At 61.3% G+C, this 23,703-nt stretch overlaps 1 protein-coding gene across 1 annotated transcript in view; it reads right to left on the reverse strand.

Annotated features, from left to right (window-relative positions):
* Positions 1-2,519: 2,519 nt before the first annotated feature.
* NGEF (neuronal guanine nucleotide exchange factor) overlaps positions 2,520-23,703 on the reverse strand; it is a gene marked incomplete at both ends in the record, with an annotated part of 31,199 nt that continues 10,015 nt past the window's right edge. The window contains 10 exons of the mRNA XM_084245271.1: positions 2,520-2,710; positions 3,649-3,753; positions 4,256-4,335; positions 5,010-5,165; positions 5,553-5,716; positions 6,709-6,798; positions 8,589-8,663; positions 10,091-10,220; positions 11,479-11,631; positions 12,782-12,942. Coding sequence (XP_084101397.1) covers positions 2,520-2,710; positions 3,649-3,753; positions 4,256-4,335; positions 5,010-5,165; positions 5,553-5,716; positions 6,709-6,798; positions 8,589-8,663; positions 10,091-10,220; positions 11,479-11,631; positions 12,782-12,942 — 1,305 coding nt within the window. The remainder of the gene's footprint in view (positions 2,711-3,648; positions 3,754-4,255; positions 4,336-5,009; positions 5,166-5,552; positions 5,717-6,708; positions 6,799-8,588; positions 8,664-10,090; positions 10,221-11,478; positions 11,632-12,781; positions 12,943-23,703) is intronic.

A 23,703-nucleotide genomic window follows, 5' to 3' on the forward strand; every position in this document is an offset into this window, starting at 1 on the left:
GGCCGGGGAGATTGGGGTGGTGGGGTACAGGGAAGGGAGGCCAGCCATGAGCAGAGGTGGGGTTCTTTTGGGCTGGAGGCACATCTTCCAACTCCGGCGGCCTGGGCCCCAACTGTGGGCTGGGACTGCAGCCCCTGGGCCCCAGGAGAGCATCCAGGGGGGCCCAGGAGCAGGACGCGTGGAGGGGGGAAGCCTGGGCACGGGAGGCCTCTACCCCAAATCCCCCACCCGCAGCCCCAGGGGGCCGCCCTGCTGGCTGGGCCACAGGTGCACGTGGCAGGGCCTGTGGGGGTCTGGGGCAAAGGGGCAGGCCCCCCGGGCGCCGGTTTGTCCCGAGAAAAACCAGGAAACCTTTCCAGGCTCAACCCTCCTCCCTGCAACCCCATGAGCCTTTTGGGGCGGGGTGAGTGTGGGATCGGCAGTGGGAGGCAGTGGCTCCTCTGCCTGTCCCCCCTGCGGGTCACCCTGGCACGCATCTGGGCCTTGGGTTTACTCTTCACACGTCCCAGGGGACCCGGCATTTACAATGTGGACAGAGATTTAAAATAGCAGCTGACCAGCCTGGTGCAGCTTGGGAAAAGCCAGAGCGTGGCCACAGAAGCAGCGGCCAAGCCCTTGGGAGTGCTCTCTGGAGGCCTGCCTGGAGGAGGGGCTGTCTGCCACGCCCAGAGATGGCCTCCTACCGTGCGCCCCAAGGGGAGCCCTCCCAGTGGGGGCCAGGGGAGGGTAAGTTGCTCCTCCTCCTTGTCGCAGGCAACCTAAGTCCTTGGGTTTCCCTGAGCTGCCGGCCACACCTGGGCTGTGCTCACTCCCTCCCCCAGACACACGAGGGTAAAGGTTTCTGCTGACGAAGGACTGCTCAAAACTGGCCCCTTTTCTTGAAACTTGACGTGATTTCATTTCGCCTCAACCTCACTGGCTGAGCCCTGTTCTGGCAGAGGCCCGAGTCGGCTGCTGGTCTCCAGCTCCGTGAGGAGGAGCTGGAAGAGAGGGCTGGGACCAGGCCGCCTCCCCAAGCAACCTGGGCTCAGAATAACCCGTCCTCGCTCCCGGGGGCTCAGGCGGGGGTGCTCCCCCACGGGGTGGGGGCAGGCTGGAGGTCCCAGGAGCCTCAGGCCTCCTGGGCCCGTGTTGGACGGGACGCCAGGCTCTCGCGGGCCCACGGGAGATGCCGGGTCCCACGGGATCTCAGGTCCAGGCCTCCAGCCAGAGCCTGCCCGTGCTGAGGAAAGCGTGTCCTGCAGGAGGAGCAGGGGCCACATGGGCTGGGCTGGGTGGGTTGGATCCAGGCCCGCCCTGGAATGGGGGCGTTCCAGGATAGCACTGGGGCTGGGTGGCTGTGGGGGGTCAGTGGGGGAGCAGCTGTCCTGTGTGGGGAACTGGCTGCCACCAAGGAAGGAAAAAGGGCCCGAGGCAGTGACTGTCAGGTCGGAAGCCTGGCCCGAGTCTGGTGGTCAGCTCTCCAGGGGGGCCCCCTGGCACCCCGGTCCCTCTGCGATCGTCCAAACCCGCACTTTCTTCCACTGCAGAAGGCGGATCCAAGCTCCCTCAAACAGCCTTTTCCTGTTTCCGAGCCCTTTCACAGGTGGAGGCCCACATCCACTTCCAGCTGAGGCCTGGCGCTGGCTGCCTGCTCAGCCCTCCCTCTGGACTTGCCGCCCTCATGGCCTTGAAGGGCGCTCCTCTCTCCCTGCCCTGAACCCTTTGTTCCTGTGTGCTCCGGGGCAATAAAGAGTAGACCTTAACCTCCTTTATTTTATACATGATGCTTCTTTTAATGCAGCCAAAAATGATATTTGCTTTTCTTGGAACCATAGCTGATACAGGATGCAGTGACCAGTTCATTCCTTATAACACCTGGGCTCTTGAGGGGGCCAGAAGACACGAGTTACATCCAGCCTGCCAGGGAGTGAGGCAGCGTGGGGCCCGGCCAAGCTCTGGCAGGCCTGCCACGAGGCAGGGCCTGGCCGTGCAGCCAGAGGCTGGCGGAGGCTTGGGGCGGGGTGGACAGAGGCGGTGGTCTCAGTCCCGTGAACTGGAAACCAGGGTCCTCTCGTCAGAGCTCGTCAGGAAGGGGCGCGGTCCATCTGTGCACCTGGCGGACTCCAGGGGTTTCCAGGGTGGAGAAGGACACGTGCAGGGGTCATGCCAATCACCGTTGGCACCTGCCCTCATCAACCGGGGACACCGGGTGTGGGCCTCTCCCAGTGTCCGGGAAGGCCTCGAGAACCACCGCTTCCCGCCTCTGGGAGACCGAGGGCGAGAGGGCGTAACACTGTTGAAGACAGACGTTCTCATCTACACACGCAGCAGGAGAGACGGGGCGCCCGGTCTTCGGTTTGTGAGCGAGGGGCCAAGACACGGGGCACTCACCACGAGGCAGGGATGAGGGGTAGGGTCACACCCTGCTGCCTGGGGGCGCCGGCCTCCCCCAGAGCTCCTCTGTGCCCGCCGGGGCTGCTGGCCCAGCCCGGCTCCTGCCTGCCCACGTGCCCCCAGGCCGGCGGCCCTCGCGGGGGTCATTGCCGATTCCGGCTGCCCAGCTTCCTGCGGTCCTTATTCTGGCTGCGCTGAGGGTCCTCCATCTTGTGGACACGGAAACATTCCTTGAGGTTCTGGGACCGGATCTTGGGGTTCAGGATCTCCTCAGTCATGGAACTGGGGAACCAGCCTCTCTCCTGGTCGTGCAGCCGCTCCCCGAAGATCCACCCTGCGAGGGAAGGGGGTCAACAGCTCTAGGGGCTGGGGGAGCCCCCCTGGCCGGGAGCAGAGGGGAGCCCACTGGCCTTTCTGAGGTGCCTGCTCTGCAAGCTGCGGTCGGTCGGACACACCCTCAGGTTGGGGGTGTCCCCCATGAGCCCTCCTGGGGAGCAGTGGGTGTGACCTAAACTTGCCCCACTGTGCCACGGCGTAGAACCCTGACTTGGCACCATCCCCCAACCCTCACTTGGAGCCCAGGAGGTTCCCAGGGATACCCCTCCCCAAGGTAGAGGCACCAAGGGCCTGTGGGGGTGGGGGCTGCCACTTGGTTATCTGGCCTGGAATGCCAGGACCCCCTCTTGTTGGGCAGGTCCCTGACTTAGCCTCCCAAGCCGGTGGCCGGCTGAGGGTGCCCGCTGGGGGTGGCAGCCGCCATGGACAGGGGTCCTGGCTCCATCTCTCCCCAGGAGGTCGTCACACATGGGGTGGGGCTAAGACGTGGGGGGTGGGGCCTGGAGCGCGTCCTCTCCCAGCACTTTGGGGGGGTGTCAGGCTGTCTACCCCCGGGAGGGGCGGGGGCCACGGCCCCTGCACTCTGGGAACAGCAGAAATGGCCTCCCCGGAGGTCACCAGCCGGAGGTGTCCAGCCAGGACCCGGGAGGAGGGGTTGGGGGATGCTTTGTGCACTTCGGGGGGTTCTGATTAGGAGAAACTGGTGTAGAAATAAGAGATCAATTTTTCAAGGGAAGGAGCAAACCTCCCAGGGCACAGATGCCACTGGCATCTAGGTCTAGGGCTGGGGTCCGCCTGAAGGGGTTCCCAGCTGTGAGCGGGGCGGGGTTCTGAAGTCAGCCAGGAGGGGCAGAGACAAAGAAAGGCCTGGGGCGGGGGCGGCCAGAGCAGGATGGCAGGCCTGTGCCCCACCCGGCTCCCCTCGGAGCCCCTCACCATCCTCCGTCTTCTCCAGGATGTTCAGGATGTCGGCCAGGTCCAGCGTCAGCTCGTCGGGCTGCTGGGCCACGTAGGGGTGCACGCACTGGACCTGGGGGCAGTCTGGGGGGGGTTGTCCTCATTGAGGCGTGGCAGGCTGAGCCCGGACCCCCCAGGCCCGAGCAGGGGAGCAGCCTGGGAAAGGGGACGGCTGGGGGCTGGGGTGCGGGAGCCCCCAGAGAAGCACGGACAGGCAGGGCTCTGCAGACCCCAGGGGGGGTGGGAGGGGGTGCGGGCTGAGCGGCCTTTCGTGCGGCGCCCTCAGAGGACGCGGCGTTTGCCGTCCGGGCCCGATTCCTTCCCCGCGGTTCCTGTCACAAGCCCGAGACGCTTCTTTCTTATGGACGCCCAAACGCAGGCAAAGCTCCGCTGGGCCGTGGTCTCCGCCAGGGCCGGGGTGCGCCGCCCCTCGGGCAGGGATGCGGCTCCCGGCACGCAGGCCTCGAGAGGGGCTCTCGGGAGGCGCTGCCCTTTCAGGCCAGGGCAAGGAGCGCCGAGGGGGTGCCCTGCCCCTGCCTGCTCCTCACTGCCCCCCCCGCAAGGCCCCGCCCCGTGGGCCACGTACCCAGCAGCCTGGAGGTGAAGGAAACGAACTTAGTCCTCCGGTTGGGGGCCAGCGAGGTCATCCAGCGCTTCATCTCACTCCTGGGCCAGGAAGAGGACAATGCCGGGATGCAGCACGGAGCACCCCACCCCGGCGGCCCTGCCTGCCCGGCCCTCCAGCTCACTGCAAGCTGCAGCAGGACAGCCGCAGGGCGCCCCGCGTCCAGCAGAGCCACACGTGGGGCGCCCTTGACTTTAGCTGCACGCTAAAGTCAGTTGGTGAAGGCGAGCCCTCTGCGGCCCCCCAAGTTAACCTAGCCTGGGAGCTGGATGGGGCTGGGGGTGCCCGGGGGAGGGGGTGGTGGAGGAGGAGCCTCAGAAGCTTCTCCCACACTCTGCAGGTCCCTCTCGGAGCCTGGGGCAGCAGGGCGGGGAGCCCGGCCGCCGGACAGGGGCAAGGCTGGGTGGGGGGGGTCTCCTGGGCCTGGCCTGGAGTTTCACAGCAGCTCACAGGAAAGACGGGACCTGCCTGGAGTCTGAGGCACGGGGGGATCAAGAACACGCGTGTGCATGAGCGCGTGCACACACACACACACACACACACCCCAGCAGCCCCACACCTGACGGACGCCAGCAGGGGGCAGACACCTGCCCCCAGGGTCTTGGGCCGGGAGAAGGGGCTGGGTGGGCACGGCCGCCTGAGCCCCGCAGCCTCGCTCCGCCTGGGAACCCACGGGGGCCCCGGGCACGCAGGCGCGGCGGGCGCGGGCACTCACTGAGAGGACGCCTTCAGCATGTAGGTGGCCTCCCGGTCGTCCGCGTTCTCCAGCAGCCGCAGGATGAACACGTTGGCCAGCGTCTGGCCCTGGTCCTCCAGCTCCTCCACCCGGAGCAGGCCGCGGGGGGCCGAGTCAAACACCTGGTACTTGTCCCTGAGGGCGCAGGAGCCGGGAGCCTCACCCGAGGGCAGCAGGACGGGCCCCGCCCCGGCCACGCTCTCCTCCTCCCGGAGTCCTCCCACCCGAACCACGCCTGCGCTCCCTCACCCCCGGGTGCTCCCTCCCGTGGTAGGGGTGGGGGATGAGGGATCCGCACCTACAAGGCGGCAGCGGAGGTGCGCGCCACACCCCCAAGGGCCAGACCCCCGAGACGGGGCGGGGGAGGAGGCTGAGGGCCAGACACACTGCCCAGAGGCCCAGGGCTGGTCAAGCAGCCTCAAACCTGCCCCCGAGCCCGCGCTCTGCCCGGCACCCCGTGCCCCCACCTGCTCGGGTCCTGCACCCTGCAGGGCACCCCCAGCCACCAGGGGCCCCACTCACCCGGGGATCTGGCGGCAGATCACCAGCAGGTCGTTGAAGAGGAAGAGGTAAATCTCCCGGAAGAGCTTCTTGGTGCGCAGGGTCCGGGAGGTCTTGGGGCCGGACATCTGCTGCAGCTCGCCCTGCTTCAGCAGCCAGCGGGAGTGCGAGATGATGGGCACCGACTGCAGGGGGAGGGGCGTCAGCGGCTGTGCCCCCCTCCTCCCTGCGCTGTCCACGCACAGCCCCACGGCCCTTCCTGGAGTGGTAACTCCAGCGAGAGCCTGCGAGCCCGGGAGGCAGGGGCCAGCCCTGGGCCAGTGTGTGCGCACAGCTCTGTGTGTGAGCATGGCTGTGTGTGTGCAAAGCTGTGTGTGTGTGCACAGCTCTGTGTGAGTGTGCATGGCTGTGTGTGAGTGCGCATGGCTGTGTGTGAGTGCGCATGGTTCTGTGTGCACAGTTGTGCGTGGGTTTGTGGGTGTGCATGGCTGTGTGTGCATGTTGTGTGCTTCCCTGGCATAATGTATTTGCGTGTGCATCTGTGTATATGTGCCCAAGTGTGACCAGTGCTGTAAGAGTGTTTACACGTGCGTGTGCCCATGCACTTGGCAGGTGTACTGTCATCTCCACTGCAGCCACATGATGTGGAATCGGTGGAGAGGCCACGCTCACAGGGGCCAGGGGAGAGCTGGCTCCCCTGGAGACGGGGCCAGGTGTGGGGGCCCACTGCATGGCTCAGGCAGGAGTCAGGCATTGGGGTTGGCCTGGCCTGTGGCGCTCCTTGGCACCCACAAGGCCATGTCTGCACCCTGGGGCTCAGCTCCCAAACCCAGGGCGACCTCTGGGGCCCTCAGGGGGCACGGTGTGCTCACGTGCTCACATCAAAAACCCAGGCCGGAGGGCCCTGCGGATTCCTGAGACTTCCTGCCCCAGGTTTAAGATGCGCTGGCAGGCCCTCTGCCACGTATGGCATAAACCCACCGCCTGCGGTGGCCCAGCCAGCCCGTGGTCCAGCGCAATGGGGCACGGAACCGGGGGGCTGCGGGCCTTGCCCAGGGGTCAGGGAGGGCCTGGTGGCGGGACATGTGCTGAGCCTGGGGTGGCGATTCAGTGACTGTGGGGTGGGTGGGCACTGAGGCTCCGGCCGACCGGGCAGGGCCACGTGGGCGCGGCTCACCTTGATCTTGAACTCCATCTTCTTCTGGATGCTGATCATCTGCTCTGTGCGGCTCATCTTCCTGACACCCTCGTTGCACGCCTTCACCACCTGGGACAAAGGGACGACGCTCAGGCCCCGGCTGTCCCCGCCCAGCCAGGCCCCAAGGGCCAACGAGCCAGGTGTGTGGGACGCTGTGCCACAGCAGAGACACCCTGGCCCATCTCGGTTGGCCGGAGCGCTTTTCTCTGACACCTTCTGGAACACCGGTGAAGCCGAGGAACTCCGCCAGGCCGTGGCTGTGGGTCCCGGCTGGAAAAGGTGCTTGTTAGGAAGAAAATTCTGAGAACACAAAATGGCGCCCGACTGCTCACATCACCTAAGCAGGCAAACGATCAGATGCCCGTCCTCCTCGGTCAGGTGGACAAGGCCCAGGTCTGCTGAGGTGGGGGGGACTTCAGCTCCCCGCTCCTTCCTGGGCGGCCCCCAGGCGCCAAGAGTTCTTCCAGAATAGCATTTCCTGGGACTCGCGTCTCCAGGACAGAGCCTGGCACCTGCAGGATTACGGAGCAGGAGAAGAGCCGCCGGGACCGCAGTGTCCAGAGCCGGGACTGACGGGCGCCGACAAGCCCAAGGACGCGAACACCCCGGCCTCACCAGCAGGCAGTGGCCCCGCGCGGCAGCGGAGAGCACAGCTGGCCCGACGCCGCTGCCCCTGTGCCGGAGGCCGGCGCGCACGCGGGCGCCCGGGGCGCTGAGGGCGAGCCCCGCGGTGGGCCGGGGCCGAGGCCATCGGGAGCGTCCTCCGTCCACGCGGAGCCTTCTGCATTTTTGGAGTATTGAGAATCTATTACTTTCACAAATTGGAAAAAAGTCGCCTTTATTTTTTTTAAGTGACCCTGAGTGACTCAGCAGAGGGCAGCGGAAGCCGCAAAGAAGGTTAGAAACGGACCAACCATCACCTGCCCCCGAGGCAGGACCCGCCGGGTGAGGTGCTCGGCTTCCCCCGAAAACGCCTCTGGTGCTCCCCGAGCTGCCCGCTCCAGGCTTGGCCTTCCCCCCACGAGCTGGGCAGGGGTTGGGGGTGCTGTTCCCCAGATCCTCAAAGGGTGTAACCGCCAGGGGATTTCCGCGGCCCGCGGGTCTGAGCAAGGACGAGAGGAGGCCCGGGAGGCACGGGAAGCGGGCAGCAGGGCTGGAACCCCCATGGGGCGCCCCAGGGCCAGCCCTGGGCTGCGGGGACAGGAAGCGGGACCGAACCGGCGCCTCCCCTGCAGGCCACCGGCCGCGTCCCCCACGCCCGCGCTAGTCACGGCTGCCCAGAGCCCGGCGGGGCCAGGGGGACGGGCTTGAGGAGCCAGAGGGGAAGCGCCACGCCGGCCTCAGGGGAGAGCGGGAGAGCGCGGGTCTGGCCCGAGGCCCCAGCGCAGCCAGGCAGGAGCGCGCCCCGGGCGGGCCGGAGCAAGGGCCGCGCACACACCCGGCGGCTGGAAAGGACGCCTCTCCTGGGCCTGCTTGTCGCTGAGGGACGGGAGCCAGGGGATGAGCTCGGCGACATAAGGCCGCAAGGGGAAGGCGGTTGCGGGGCGGCCTTGCCCACGAGCAACACGCCACCGGGCCCGGCGCTGCGGGACAGGGAGTCACGCTCAGGCTCCAAACGGGAGAGGCGGGTGCGGGGGGCGGCACGGCGGGTCGGGGTGACCGTGATCTGGAGGCGGCCGAGAGCCTCAGAGCCGGGTGCGGCGCGGGGGACGCTCACGCAGGGCCGCGGGCCCTGTGGGCCTTGCAGGCTGCGGGTCTTCCTCACCCCCAGTGACTTCTCAGGGCCGCAGGGGCCGACATTCAAGTGAATTTGCATTTTCCAGAGACACCCGCGAGGAGCCCCGCGGGGCGCGACTCACCATCTCCAGCTCCTTGTGGGCGTCCAGGGCGGTGCCTTCCCGCTCAGACTGCTCCTCCGCGCGCTTGAGGATGTTCTGCGCACAGGGGAGTCCCGTGACTCCTCACCGCCCCCTCCTGCCGCCCCTCGCTGCGGTGACCCCCTCCCCATGTCCAAGCAGCCTCGAGCCCCTGCAGCGCACGCCCCAAGAGCCCGACCTGGTGACCGGGCGGCCGGGGGCCGGCACCCGCGGGGCTCGCCCTGTCCCCAAGGAGCCTCCGCGCTCTCGTGGGCTCCAGGGCGCGAGTGGCAATGCCCGGGGCTCTGCTGACTTTCTCGTGTGGACACCCTGACTCCCAAACTGACTCCTGCTGGAAGTTTCGGCTCCCCTGTGGCTCAAGGCCTGAGACTCTTGACCCCAAGAGTCCTGCTCTTGACCCCAAGAGGAGGGTGTGGCCGCCTTGCCCTCCAGCTCCTCTCTGGAGGCCCCCCCGCCACCTCATGCAGGGGCTGCCAGAGCTCTACTTGGCGCCCCCCAAAGCTGGCACCCTCTGAACCCTTCCCGGGCCCCCCAACTGGCTGGGAACCCTCCCACCCCCCCATTCCGCTGCTTCCCTAATGGTGGTGAGTGCCCCCCGCCCCGCCTCAGGGTGGGCACAGGGCAGGCCGGGCAGGCCCAGGGGTCTCTGATGTGCTGTGCACCCCCCTCCCCCAGGACCTCCCCATTCCTCCAGCTCTGCCTCTTCGTCCTCCCTCACTGCTGCTCCCCCCCGCCCTTGGCCAGGGGACCCCTTTCTCCCATCCACGGGGTGATCCCCCCCAGACGCCCCCCTGCAGAGAGCTCTGGGCACCTCTCTGACCTGGCTGTTGAGCAGCTTCAGGGGCCCAAGCCTCAGCCAGACGCCCCTGGCGGCTCCTCTTCCCTCTACTCGCCACTGGCTGATCCCCCAGAACCCCCGTCTCCCCAAACTTCCTTCCCTTCCTAACTGCTACCCGACCCCTCTCCCACGCCCTCCTTGCCCTCCTTGCCCTCCTGCGGGCACTGTCCGGGGCGCTGCCTGGAGCGTCACCTGTGACAGGTCAGGGAGCCCAGAGCCCAGGGTGCCCCCCGCCCTCAGCCCCCCCACCTCGCCTTCGCTCTCCCCACAGCCTCTGCCTGCGGCCGGCTGCCCCCGGGCCTTGGCACGGTTCCCCTGAACTGCTCCTCCCTGCCGGTCACGGCTGCGCTTCAAGGTCGCTCATCAGGGAACCCCCAACCGTAGTCCTGGGCAGACCCCCATCATGGCGCCCCGTTTCACTGCTCTTATAGCTTCGCTGTCCTGGCTGTGAGTGCATCCCAGACCTCAGGGGGCCCCTGGGAGTGGGGGCTGACATCCACTGCCTCCCACACTGTGGGCGCTTAATTAGGGTTTGGGGAACCAGTGAATGCTCTAGGGAGCTGCAGAGACCCGGCGTGACCCCAGGGCCTGCGGGGGAGGGGTGGCGGGCGCGCAGTCAGGGTGGCGGGACGGGGGTCGGTCGTACCTGCACCAACAGCTTGAGGCGCGTGATCCTCTGGAAAGGCAGGATGAGGAAGGAAGAGAGGGGCAGCCCCCTGCACTTGGGGTCCAGCTCCAGCTGCGCGATCAGCTCCCGGAAGGCCGCCTTCTCCTGGCTGGGGACACGGACGGGGTGTGGGCGCCTGGCTCGGAGCACGTGGCAAGGAGGCGCGTGCGCCCTATCGGGGTGCTAGAGAGCCGGAGAGCCCGCGGGCATGGAGGACACGCAGGTTTCTTTCTTTCCTTCTTTCACACTGGAAAGCACACTGCTCTCGTGCAAGCCCCACAGCAGCAGCGGCCGCCTCTGCCCGCGAAGGCAGCGGGGGCGTGTGGGGCGATCGCTGGGGTGGCCGGGTCAGATGCCCAGCCCGATGACTCGCCCGGCAGGAAGCCGTGGCACAGTGAACCCGCGGGTGCGGCAATGGGGGCAAGCCGGGGACAGCGCAGGGAAGCGGACCTGGGCCTGCCAGGTGGGCGGCTCACCCGCACCCAGCGCCCGGGGGCAGGAGGGGGTGAGGGGCAGGGGGTGAGGGCATGAGGGGGAAGGAGGAGGCACAGGGCACAGGAGGGGGGCAGGGGGACGAGAGGATGAGGGGGCAGGGGCGAGGGGGCTGCTCTTGGAGAAAGACCCGCGCCCCGGACGATGCGTGGGGCCTGGGCCGCTGCCTTGTCCCCGGGCCCGGACGGTCCACGCCCAGGGCGCTGCGCCAGGACCACGCCCCGGGAATCACTCCCATAGGCTCGTCAGCTGGCACCCCGATTCCCTCCAATCTCAGCTTCCAAACCCCAAATGTCAAGCACCCAGAACTCCGCTCACAGGGTGCGGGGACCAGACCCCTGGAGTTGCTCTGTCGCTGGCTCAGCCCTGCGGCCGGGGGAGGCGAGGAAGCGTGAAGAAAGCTAGAGGCAAGTGCACGGGACAGCGGCCCTGCCTGGAAGCCCGAGAGCTCACGCAGTGGGCAGGCTGGGGACGCCGAGGCCTGGGGGAGGCCCCCGCCAGGGGTCCCGCCCTCAGTATTCTCCTCCTATAAAGCTGCTCGCTTGGCAGCGCTGCGAGGCGGGCAGCCGTGTTCGGGTAGTCACTGAATTCCAGGTAGTGAAAGTAAAAAACAAAGACCCTGCCCGGCCACCTGGCCTCGTCTCTGGCTCAAATCCCCCCCCCCCACCTCCTCCTCGGCCCGCGCCTTCTCCGGCCTCAGGCTCTCCCCTCGGAAGCCCGCAGTGCCCTGCATGCTGTGTGGCCGCGGCCCGCGGTGCCGGGGGCGGCTGTCGGGGGTCCAGCCGGGCCCAGCCTTCTCCAGCAGCACGGGGAGCCCCGGGGCGGCGCAGTGGGGGCTCCCGGGGCTCCCGGGGCGGCCCCCCGGGCACACTCACAGCAGCTGCTTGTAGGTCCTCTCCTGGTAGGTCTGGTTGCTGACGTAGGTGATGTAGACAGAGAAGTGGTCGGCCGCGTAGCGGTACACGATGTCGCACACGTCCGAGATGACGATGTTCTCCTCCATCCGGCGCTCCAGCTCCAGGAGAAAGCTGCGGCGGCAGCGGGCACATGAGGGCACTGGGCGGGGCCAGACTGGACGGGCACCGCCGGCCAGGCCCGGAGCCCACACGCGTGGGCAGGGGTGGCCTGTGCGGTTTGCAGGTGGACAACAGCATCTGGGGTGCTTACAGGGGTGGGGGACAGGGGCCTTCTCTTTCAGATCATACTGAGGGACCTTCAGATGACCCGAGGGGCGGCAGGGTCTGGCTCAGAGCGACCCGTGGGGGCAGGATGGGCATGTGGGTGAATGAGATGCCGAAGTGTGTGTTCTGGCACCGGTGTCTCCACATCTGCTTGTTTGCAATTTTCCATATAAAAGACAAATAAAAACATGCCCCAGGGGTGGGCGAGTCGGTGGAGCCGAGTGTCTCAGGCCTCCCCGCCCTGCCTTGGCAATGGGAAGGTGGGTGTCACTGTGGGCTGGGGCGGCCCCAGGCTCAGGGGCTTCCAGGGAGCTACATGGGGGTGTTGCTGTCCCTACTGAGTCCCCCCCTGAGTTTGACATCTGAGCACTGACCCCCACTGATGCACAAATTGAGTTTTGCATTTTTAGTTGCAAACCTCACTTAGGGTGAAAATGAGGAAAGGCCCTTTTATTCTAGCAATATGACTGGAGCTCTTTTCTTTGCAAGAACCCCAGCTATTCCTCCTCCATGAAAGCTCACGTCACCCTGCTCAGAGGGAAAGCCACAAGCCCAGTGCTAAGTTCGTCCACAGACTGAAGCAAACACAATCCAGTTGGCAAAGACACGGGCTGAATCCAGGGCCCCTGGTCTGCACTGGCCGCCAGAGGACTCGGGCCCCGCAGCACCACGTCAGGGCTTGCTGACTCAGGCTAGCGATAGTCCGGACTCCCGGACCTGGTCCTGATGCCCGCCTGACTGTGGAGGGCTTGTGTGCTGGGAGGGACCCGCGGGCAGCAGTCCTGTCCCGGGACACACTGGCCGCCCTGCTGGGAGGGTGGAAGATCTCTGGGTTCACCCATTTATTTATACCATTGATGGAAAATTCCAAACATACTTAAATAGAGAAGCCAGTGAAACACGCACTTGCCAGCAGCTCTGGCTGGGTCCCAGGTGGGGACATGGGTCGGCAGCGGGCCCCACAGGGCCGGGGTGGGTGGCTGAGGCCCCTGCTCACCGCTCGCTGACCGCCATGACGTCCAGGACATTGGAGAAGAGGATGTGGGCCTCGGACGGGTGCAGGATCTTCTTCAGCCGCTCGTTCTCCATGAAGTGGGACACCAGCAGGCTCAGGCTCTTGTAGTAGGAGGCCTCAGAAGTGACGAGCTCGAACATGGCCTGTGGGCACAGCGGGTGGGAGGAGGCACCGTGAGCACGGGGGACCCTCCGGTGAGGGCCCGAGCGGCTCAGACAGCAGGCTGACCGGGTTCTTTCTAAACCTGGTATCCCCTGCAGCAGTACCTGGGCTACTCCTCGCCCCTCCCCAAGCCCTACACCTCACTCCTCTCCCCAAGGGAACTCGCTGCCCCGCTGACTCCTCTGCTCACTTCTGGGTTTTGGCTGTTGACATGGGTCATTTCCCCTGTTTACTGAACGCTCAGCTATGGATTTAAAAATGTACATAATATCTGGTACTTCCTGGGGCTTATTGAAGGAACATGGGAATGACTGTGGCATAGAGGCGACCCTCTAAACGCAATTTCAGCATTTCAAAACTCAAACCAATTAAACAAAAAAGCAAACACCCTAAATCAGACCCCTTGAAGGTCTACCACGACCAAGCAGCAAGTCCTCCAACATCAGCTCAAACCATTACCCCTGGTGCCCCTCTGATGCTTTCTCAGCCAAAGGTTTAAGAGTAAAAAGGGTTGATGCTGCAGTCTAAGTGGGCAGGGCTGAGGAGTGGGTGCTTCCATCAGCTGGTGGCAAACCCACCCTCTGCACAAAGGTGCACCAAAAACTATGGCTTTGACGACCCTCCAGTCTGGAGACTCCTAATGTCCAAAATATGGAGCAAGGTAAATGGTGAAAGCACAGGAGCTCAGCCACACATCAGGGCCCAACGGCTATTAAGGGTGGTCATACCTATTTTCTGGGGCGGTACATGTGTCAGTGGTAGAGGGCATCCCCCTTCTAGCCCACAGAAAGTTGTGTGGAATGGGCCTCCCTGGTGGTGCAAGAGGTTAAGACGCAACCTACAAAGCTATCAGCAGCCACTGCAGCATGAGTTTGATTCCCGGCTGGCCAGGGAGCTACCCACATGGCACAGCAGATCTCGCCTAACTCACCCCCTGCTAACCTCAGCAGTGAATATAGGCCACCACATCAATCACAGGCATTGGAAGGGGGTGAGATGTGGGGGTAACTTTCACTCTTTTGTTTTTACCCTTTAACTTGTCTGAAGATTTGCAGGTTATAAAGCTAACATACAAAAATCCATAGCCTTTTCATCTATAAGCAGCAAACAGAAATTAAGAAAAGAACTCCACTTATAATTGCTTCAAAAAGAATTAAATACCTTAGAATTAATCTAACAAAGGAGATAAAAGACCTACACAGTGAGGACTACAAGATGTTAAAAGGACTCAGAGAGTGATGGAAGGAAATGGAAGGACATCCCATGTTCATGGATGGGAGAACCAACGTAACCAAAATGACCATGCTGCCCAAAACAATACATGAATTTAACATAACATTAAAATTTAAAGCAATATTTTTAAAAAGAAATGAAGCAACAATATTGAAATTTACATGAACTACAAAAGGCCTCATGTCACAAAAGAGGGAAAAAAAGGAGAGAAATGGAGAGAAATACCTGACTTCAAATTTTACTATAAAACCACAGTACTTAAGCCAATATGGTATTGGCACAAAAACAGATACATGGATCAATAGAATAGAAATGAAAGTCCAGAAATAAATCCACGTACATATCAGCACCTCATCCATGACAAAGCAGCTATGACCATGCAATGCAGAAGGACAGTCTCTTTAATAAATGGCTCTGGAGAAATTGAAGAGTCACAAATAAAAGAATGGAGCTGGGTCACTCATGAGCCCCATACACAAAAACTCCAAATGGATTAAGATTTACATGGAAGACCTGCAGCGATAAAAGAAAACACTGGAGACATGCTCCATATCAAGGATAGAGATTTTTGGTGCTTTGACCCCTTAAGCAGGGAATTAAAAACAAAAATAGACGTTTGGGATAACCTCAAGTTAAAAGGCTTTTATACAGTGAAAGAAAGTACAAGAAGATATCCTACTGAATGCGAAAAATATTGACATATGTAACTGATAAAGAATTGATATCAAAGATATATTAAAAACTCACATAACTCAACAATTAAAAAAAGAGGAATAAATCAATGGGAAGAAGATTGAACAAAAAATACACCAGAGAGGATACCCAGAAGGACAACAAACATATGAAAAATTGTCCGCCAGTCACTTCCAATCAGAGAGACGCAGGATAGAACCACAATGAGCTACCATCTCACACCGGCAAAAACGCACTATTAGGAAGCCCTCCAGCAGCAAGCCGGGGAGGACGCGGAGAAAGAGGAGCCTGTTCTGCTGTCGGTGGAAACGAAAACGGGTGCAGCCACCAAGGAACGCGATGTGGATAGAGCTTAAAATGCCAGCCACCCCGCTCTCGGGCATCTACCCAAAGAATGAGAAATCATCAACACAAAACCCCTCCTGGTGAGACACCCTCCAAGCACAGCCCTGCGCAGGCAAGTGGCCCTTCGCGGGACGGGCCACTCTTGCAGCCACAGTGGCCTGGGCCTCTCTGATGCTCTGCTATCCTTGGTGGACACCGTGCTGGTCACGGCCTCCCGATTGCAAACCTGGCCTGGCCTCCGAAGAAGCGTCCAGAGTGGACCTGAGGGCCACTCAAGATTGAGAGCGAGGCACTTTGGTGAGCCCGGGGCCTCCGTGGTGCCTGTGGGGTTCACTGAGGACACAGAGCCACACAGCTCTGAGGGCCGCTGAGCACACAGCTGGGGCCCCCTGCTGTGCTCTGCCCACTCACACCTGCCTGGCCAGGTCACAAAATGGCAGCAGGAAGCCCCCCACCCTGAAAAGCTTCTCTGCTACCAATGCTGAGATCAGAGCACTTTCCTGACGTTAAATCTAAGTTTCTCATAAAAATGTCAAGGCATTTCAGGGGCTGGTCTAAGCAATAGCGACAGCGACAGACCACCTGAAGCTGACCCTGAGTGTCGCAGACAGAAGCGAGGACGCCATCACCAAGCCCACAGTGGCCCGGGGGGAGGAGGAGACGGCGGCTGCTCCCCAGGGCCCCCCACCCGGCCCCCCACCCCATGATCTCCAGGGCGGCGGCTGGGGCTCTGTCCGGCTCAGCTCCACCCAGGTTCCCGGGAGCCCGGGCCATCTCTGTCCTGGTCTATCTCAGGGAGCAGAGGAGGGCCGGGGCCACCGGCCAGGCGGGCCAGCCTGAGTCCCTGCGAACGGAGCCGACTGAGCCTGGCCACAGCCGCCCGCACGCCCTCTTCCCTGTTCACAGGCGATTAGTCATCTGCGGATTTGAGCTTCCAGGGTATTTGTTTTCCTTTATGTCAAACTGCTTGCCACGCCAGTGGGGTTGTCTTTTCCTCATCATATTATTTTCATTCTCAGTCATTCAAGACTGTGCGCCAGGAGAGCTGGCGGCAGGCGGGCCTGCCCCTCGCCCCCTCACCCCTCACAGGCGCCCGGCGAGCAGGGGCAGCCGGGGCGAGCGCCGAGCCTGCCCCCGGGGAGAGGATGCTCCGGTCAGCGTGAGGGAGGCTGTGGGGCAGCCAGGAGGGGTCTGTGCTCGTATGCTAGTAAGTGTGCGTGGGCGTGCACGGGTGTTGAGGGTGCGCGCGTGTGTCTGAGTGTGTGGGCATGTGAAAGCGTGCGGGTGTGAGTGGGAGTGTGTGTAGTGGGTGTATGTGAGTGTGTGTAAATACAAACACAAGAGCGAGAGTGACTCGGGCCTCAGGACCCAAATGTGGCAGCTCCCGGCACGTTCCTAACAGCCCCTCAGCGCCCGGCTGCTCTGCTCCTGCCGCCGCCCAGGCTCAACTCCTCGCTGTCTCCACCCGCCGCCACCGCGAAGCCCACGCCCGCCTGGGTGCTTTTTGAAGGGTGAGAGCCGGTCCACTCTGGACACTTCTTTGGGGGCCAAGCCAGGTTTGCAACTGGAGAGGCCGTGACCAGCGTGGTGTCCACCAAGGACAGCCAAGCCTCTGAGAGGCCAAGGCCTCTGGGGGGTGCGAGACTGGCTCGTCCCTGGAAGGGGCACTTTCCTGGCCCTTCAGCAGCTTCGTGGCTGCCCCACCTGCCGGCACCACCTGCGCAGGGCTGTGCTCGGAGGGTGTCTCACCAGGAGGCGCTGGCCGGGGCGGGGGCATCAGGAACACGTCCCACAGCCAGGCGAGAAAGGCCGCTCCCAGGGAGTGAGTGTCCATGCAGAGGGGAGGCAGGGCTCCCTGTGGGGCCTGGCAGCCAGGCCATGTGGGGGACCCCCACCCAAGGGCCTGCGCAGGGAGGGGCGCAGGGGCTCCAGTTTCCACACTATGTCCATCTCCACTGACCATCGTGTGGGCCAGAGCCACAGAGCTGCCGTGTCCCAGAGCCCACAGAGAGGCCGCCCCTTCATGCTGTAGCCTGAGCTGCTCACAGGGCCAAGTCACCAAGCTCAGAGTTCTCAGTCAACTTAGATTTTTCTGCACAGAAAGGAAGATACATGTCGGAGAAACCACTGTCACTCACCAGGCCCCCCAATGCGCTGGTGGAAATCACCCCAACACAGGGGGTCAAAGGAAGATGCATGTCGGAGAAACCACTGTCACTCACCAGGCCCCCCAATGCGCTGGTGGAAATCACCCCAACACAGGGGGTCGAGTCCCCTGAGACCGCAGGCCCCAGGCCCGCCCCATGCCCCACCGAAGGGAGTCACCCCACAGATGCCCAGCCGGGCTCCTCCCCCAAGGCAATGCAGGCCACGGTGCCGGTGCTTCTGCCGGTGCCCCGGAGCAGACCGGGAGCCTGCGCGCCAGCAGGGTGAGGCCCGAGGAGGCAGGGGCGCCAAGGAGAGCCTGGAGGAAACCTGGTTCTGATCCGAGCCACGCAGAGCACAGCGCGTCCTCTCAACGCTCGCGTTACCCGTGACTTGACCCAATTCAGCCCGCGCTGCCTTTCCCGGCCCAGCGCGGGGCTCGCTGGCCCCGGGTCAAGCTCACCACCCTCTCCCAGCCGCCGTTCCCGGGCCCTTCCTTCTTCCCGCACAGGCGTCTCTCCCTGGGGGCCCCTCCTGGCCCCGCTGCAGGGCTCCGTCCCGGCTGGCCTTTCCCCGGCTGCCTCTGAGGCGGCGCACTCGGCCGGCCCACGAAGCTCTCCTGTGGCCCGAGTTCCCGAGGTGGCCTCATCGGGCCTGGAGCCAGAGGCTGCTGAGTGGGCGGGAGCTGCCCCCCATGTCCCTGTGGCCTACGGCCGCCGCCGTCTGGCGTCCTCGGCACGCACAGGAAAGCAGGGCACCCTTTCCCTCCAAGGGTCCCGCAGCCCCTTTCGGCCTGAGTCCCAGGCTCCTTGCGGGACGCGGTCCTGTGACCGGGTCTGAGCAAAGTGGAGCGTTGCCCCAGGAGCTGTGAGCCAGGCCTGGACTCGCGTCCAGAAGAGCCCGTCTCTGCTCCTGGCCCCATGTCGGCTGGTGCTGCTTCCAGCCTTAAAAGCGGCGAAAGCTCAAACCACAAGGAGGCATCATTCAGGGCCTAGTACGTCACCCAAGATAAAACCATCCACTAAGGGCGAACGCTGACCTTAGAACGGAGAGTGTGAAGATTGTTTGGCAGGATCGTCTCAAAATTTATACAATATTTAATCTTTAACTTAACAATCCCCACAGTGGTCCTCTGTGCAGAAGGGAGTCGTTCATTGCTATAAATAATGCTGCCGTGCACGTGCCTGATACACGCCACGCCTCATTGCAGACGTCCGCCAGCGGGGCTGGTCAAACATGACGAAGCGTCACACACGCAGTAGCCACACGCAGCTACTGGAGAGGCAAGAAAAGAAGAAAGAGAACAGCAGCTCTGTCGGGGCTGATACGGGAAAATTTATAACAATTCAGAACTATAACAACGTAGAGTCTCATACACACACACACACACACACACACACGCACGCACACTCCCATGCACGCACACACACACTCCCATGCACGCATGCACGCACGCCCTGAACATGTCTGATTTGGGAACTGGGTGGCTGAGGGCCTGGGTGGGAGGGAGACCTTTTCACTGTAAATCTTTCTGCTGTTTTTAAACTTTGTCTGGGGTGCACGAATTATTTACCAGAGAGGCATTTTAAAAAAGACTAATGGGGGCCTCCCTGGTGGCACAGGCGGATGAGCGCCGCACTGTGAAGCTGTCCACAGCCTCTGCAGCGCCGGTTCAATCCTGGCCAGCTGGGGGGATATCCACACGGCGCGGCAGACCTCTCCTGTCTCGCCCGCTGCTCCCCCCAGCAGTGTATTTTGTCAGTCTGCCTGTTCTGTTCCCTGCTCTGTCTGGTGAATCCTCTCACCCTCCCACGCATCCAGCCTGTACCCCAGTTCTTGTGTAAAATAAATAAATCTTAAAAAAAAAGATTAATGGTGATGTTGCCACTTTGTGAGAGCAGTGACAGGCGCTTCCTTCTAAATCAAACAGTTCCTTCCAGGACACCCGATGTCCTGGGGGACGCTCTGTCCACCGTAAGCCACAGGACACGCCCTTCCCACGTCCCTCCCAACCTGGGATGAATTTGCTGAATTGTTGGGATTTATCTTAAAAGCGTCTAACACATGATTCCAGGAGGTCTGGGAAAGAAAATAAAATCATGATAGAATATGTAGCTGCAGTGACATCACACTAAAACCTTTAAGTCATTTCCCTCTAAAACGGAAAGTTTTCCTTTGGGGAAAAAAGGAAGATGCAAAGCCAAAGTTGGGAAGACGGGGTGAAAAACAACAAAAACTCAACTCGGATTTCAGAGGCTGAGCAGGCTGGGACTGCGCGTCTCCCCAAACGCGATGGTCCCGGGGTTTGGGGGCGACGGCCGGGTGCCCACCCCTCTCCTTCCCGCAGGGTGGAGCTGGAAGCCCCGTGGACACCTGTGGCCCTGGAGACATTAAAATGCCACTGCTAGTGCATTTCTGGAGCTCTCGGACCAGGCAGGGACGCGGTGGGTCAGGGGACCGCACCCCTGCTCGGCCGCAGACCCTCCTCCTTGCTTTGCATCCTCCACTTAGGACAACTCTGTGCTCTGCTGCTTTCCTGAGCACCCCTGCGCCCCACACGGCACACCCTCGTAATCTGAATATACACCCCCTTCTCCAACAAGGACTCAAATCTCCCGCAAAGGACGGAGAGAAGCAAGCGCTGCAGGGTAAGTTAGAAAACCACCAGGAAACCGAGCGAAGCCCAGGTGACGGCAGAGCGGACGCCCTCCCACTTCAGCTAATTTGTTTCTCCTCTTGCAAAAGGAGGAGGAAAACTCCCAGACTGTTCTAATAGCCTGATTCTGCGTGACCGATTAAGACGCGGCTATAAAAGGCCACCGTCAGGGGTGTGAGCAGCACTGCAAGGCCACCTGCTGCTTTTGCAGCTGAAGGAAGATGTTCTGGTGACAGATGGGGGATGGCGCGATCCGCTTTGTCTCCCTTTGAGAAATGGAGTGAAAAGACACGTCGCAGAGGGCACCGCCTGAGCAGGAAGTCTGCAGCTCTCGGGCTGTGTCCACCGCCGGGGAGGGACACAGCGGAACTCACGTTAATCAAGCTCATTAGCGCAAGTGTGGAAAGTCAGACCGTGCAGCCCGGAGCCCGCGTCATCCACTGCCGCGTGTGGCTGCAGGAGTTGCCAGCTCAGTGGAATTCACTTAAACCACTCTAGCTGAGCCACTGGAAAAGACCAAAAGGTATAAAACAGGAAAATATCTGAATTTTGTATGCCCGCTCTGCTCCATGTCACGCTCTAGCCTGTCTTTTGAAAGCGTGATACACCGTGAATACGCGGCTACTTCATCTTCCAACACGTGCTTTTTTCCTTAAGATTTATTTTCATTTGTGCATACAAGAGCAGGGGTGCAGGCCAGAGGTGCGGGGGCGGGGGTGAGAGAATTCACCGGAGACAGAGTGGGGAGCAGAACAGGTGGATCCACTGAAATCCACTGCTGAGGGGAGCAGCGGGGAGACAGGAGAGGTCTGCTGCGCCATGTGGGTCACTCCCTGGCCAGCCGGGGATCGAACTCTGGCCACAGTGGCTGGTGATAGCTTGATAGTGCTGAGACTTTAACCCCTGGGCCGCCAGAGAGGTCCCCAACACGTGCTTTTTAATGTGTGTGTCGCTGGCTGGCTGTGTGCTGTCACTCGGCAGCCCCGCCATCCTGAGCCTGCCTGGAACTCGCAGGCACAAGCACCTTAGAGCTGGGCGTGCCACCAGCTACTTCCCAGCTAGACTTCCAGGAACAGAAACCCCAGAACTTCCAGGAACAGAAACCCCACACAGCGTTCGTCCATCTTCCCGGGTGGTTTGGACACAACAATTGCTACCCGGTCCTATCAGCTAGCATTCGAGTGTTGGCTTCAAATCCCAACACCAGGTTTTCAATATATTCTTGCAAGTCCCTGCCAGTCTCTCAAAAGCCTGTGCTTCAAGTCTTGCTTGAATTTGTACATCTTAGATATCCAGCGACTTTGAATTTTTCCCCTTTTTTCATTTAATCAGGGACCATTGGCCCTTTTCCTATGAGAACGATTTTCCTTTGTGCAAATCTTTCTCTTCTTGGTAACTTGCTAGTCGATGGAGAGGTCAGTTGGCCGGTGGAACCCCAAACAGCAGTGTCAGCGTGCTGCTCTCACAATGGGCCGCCTCCCTGAACTCCACGCTACATCCATCCTTTCCGACTCCCTGGGTTTTGGAAGCAGGCACCTGTCCGTGGCAGGGAAAGGCGCTTCTACCTTCCTTCCTCGTGGCTTTCTCTCTCGTTCCGTATCTCGAGCCCAGCCTAGGCCTCCAGGGCGCCGGTGCCAGCCGGTCGACTTCCTGCCTGTACCTTCTCCAGCCACGCCCCAGTGTCAGGCACTGGTCATAGATCAGAGCAGCCTCTGAGTTTGGTGGCAAGGGTGAGGGACGTCCCACTTCCCTCCCCAACCTCTGCGAAGATCGGGGTGCCTTTCTCCTCTGGTCACATCCTCAAAATGATAAATCTTGGTCCCAAACCTTAAACCCACTGTAGCATTAATGCACTTGCTCAATGTAGGTTATTCCTTGTACCTGCAGATTATGAATTTCTTACACTTTCTGTACATTTTCGCCTCCAAGCACAGTGTGACGGGCCTCGTTGTCTTCGGCGGGCAGGAGGAGGGGGCTTGAGCAAAACGAAGATGCTCAACCTCTTTTACTTTCGGAGCTAACAGAGTAAGTTGCCGTTCTCAGGGTGTGCAGTCGTATGGATTCAGACACACGTGTGGATGCCTGTGACTGCCGCCGCCAGGACCCACGCTCGCTTCTGTCCCCGCCACATCTCAGCCTCCCTGCAACCGCGCATCTTTCTGCCCCGCGGCTGTGTCCTGCGCAGAAGGCCACATGAAGGGACCCACAGCAACCTTTCTGCTTCTCTCACTCAGCAAGATGCCTTCCTGCTTCACCTCAGTGTGCGGCCCTGCGGCCCTTCCCTTGTATCACGGAGCACACGGAGCTGTCATCCACCCAAGTGTTAAGGGACACGTGGGGTGTTTCCAGCCAGGGGAGATCATGGATGGGGCTACTATAAACACGGTTTTCGTGTGTGCACAGAAATGTGTTCTTCAGGCCATTGTTCTCAATCAAAGGCCTTTGCCTGTGCCCCGGGAGCACTGAGCCAGGCCCAGAGACACTGCTGTCAGAGCGCAGAGGTGGGAAGGGAGTCTGGCGGAGGTGGCGATCCCTAGACCGAGACGCATGGGTCTCAGGGGTCAGTCTCTGTACTGGGGACACACTGCGCTGGGCAGAGGCCAGGACAGGCATAGCTGGGGGGAAAGCGTGGGCCTTCCTCGTGAGGACCCCGTCTCTCCAGAGTGGCCAGGCCAGTCTGCAGCCTGGCCAGCCCTGCGGGGGCTCCAGTGGCCCCTCCCCGGCACAGGAACTGGTGGAGAAGTCCACCAGTGGACTGTCCTGTTACTATCCTAACAGGAAACCTCTTAGTTCTAGGAGGTTTCTGGTAGATTCCTTGAGATTCTCTATGGAGACACTCAAGGCTCCTGTTCATGGGGAGCTTTTTAGTTCTAATTTCCACTGAGACTTTCTTTGAACTTAGGGGTTATTTAAAAACGTGCTGCTTGAGTCCCAAGTCCTTGGAGATTTTCCTATTATCTTTACATCACTGATTTCTAGTTTAATTCTATTAGGGGCAGAGAATATACGGTCTGATTACAGTTCTTGACATTTGTCTGTCTTGGCGAATGCTCCGTGAGCACTGGGGGACATGCCATCCTGCTGTTGGGTGGTGTGTCCAACAGCTCTAGCTGGCTGATGGCGTTCAGTTCTAGATCCTTCCAACTTCATGTCTTCTACTGAGCACTGTGGGTTTTGTTTGAACTTGCATGAGCTCCAGGGGTCAGATCAGCTGCTGATATCATATCACCTGCAAATAACGTGTGGATTTCCCTGGTTCCCACGCCCTGGGCCAGGGCTCAGCAGGTAGAGTTTAGCCAGGACCAGCCCCTACACACCCCCTTGCAGCAGTCTATTGCTGCATCGCTCCACCGTGCCCGGTTCCTGCTCTAGAGTGGTTCACACTGGCCAGTAAGTTAGCAGACACGCTCTTTAATGTAAGTCACTTGACATGAAGTAGAATGAAGCGTTTGGCTCCTCAGTTGCACGGGCCACATCTCAATGCTCAAGTCAGCGTGGAACATTCTGTTGCGACAGGAAGAGACAGCAGTGCTCGAGACCATTCTAGGCCGCAAGGGACTCTCGTGCTCCGATGCCTTGGACCAACCCAGCCATCTAGGGCACGTCACTTTTGTGGGTGATTTTTTGAGTTGCCGGTAGATTTTGCTGTTTTAAAATTTTTTAATTTTCG

Source organism: Talpa europaea (assembly GCF_964194135.1).
Source record: "Talpa europaea genome assembly, chromosome: 1".
Taxonomy (NCBI): Eukaryota; Metazoa; Chordata; class Mammalia; order Eulipotyphla; family Talpidae; genus Talpa; species Talpa europaea.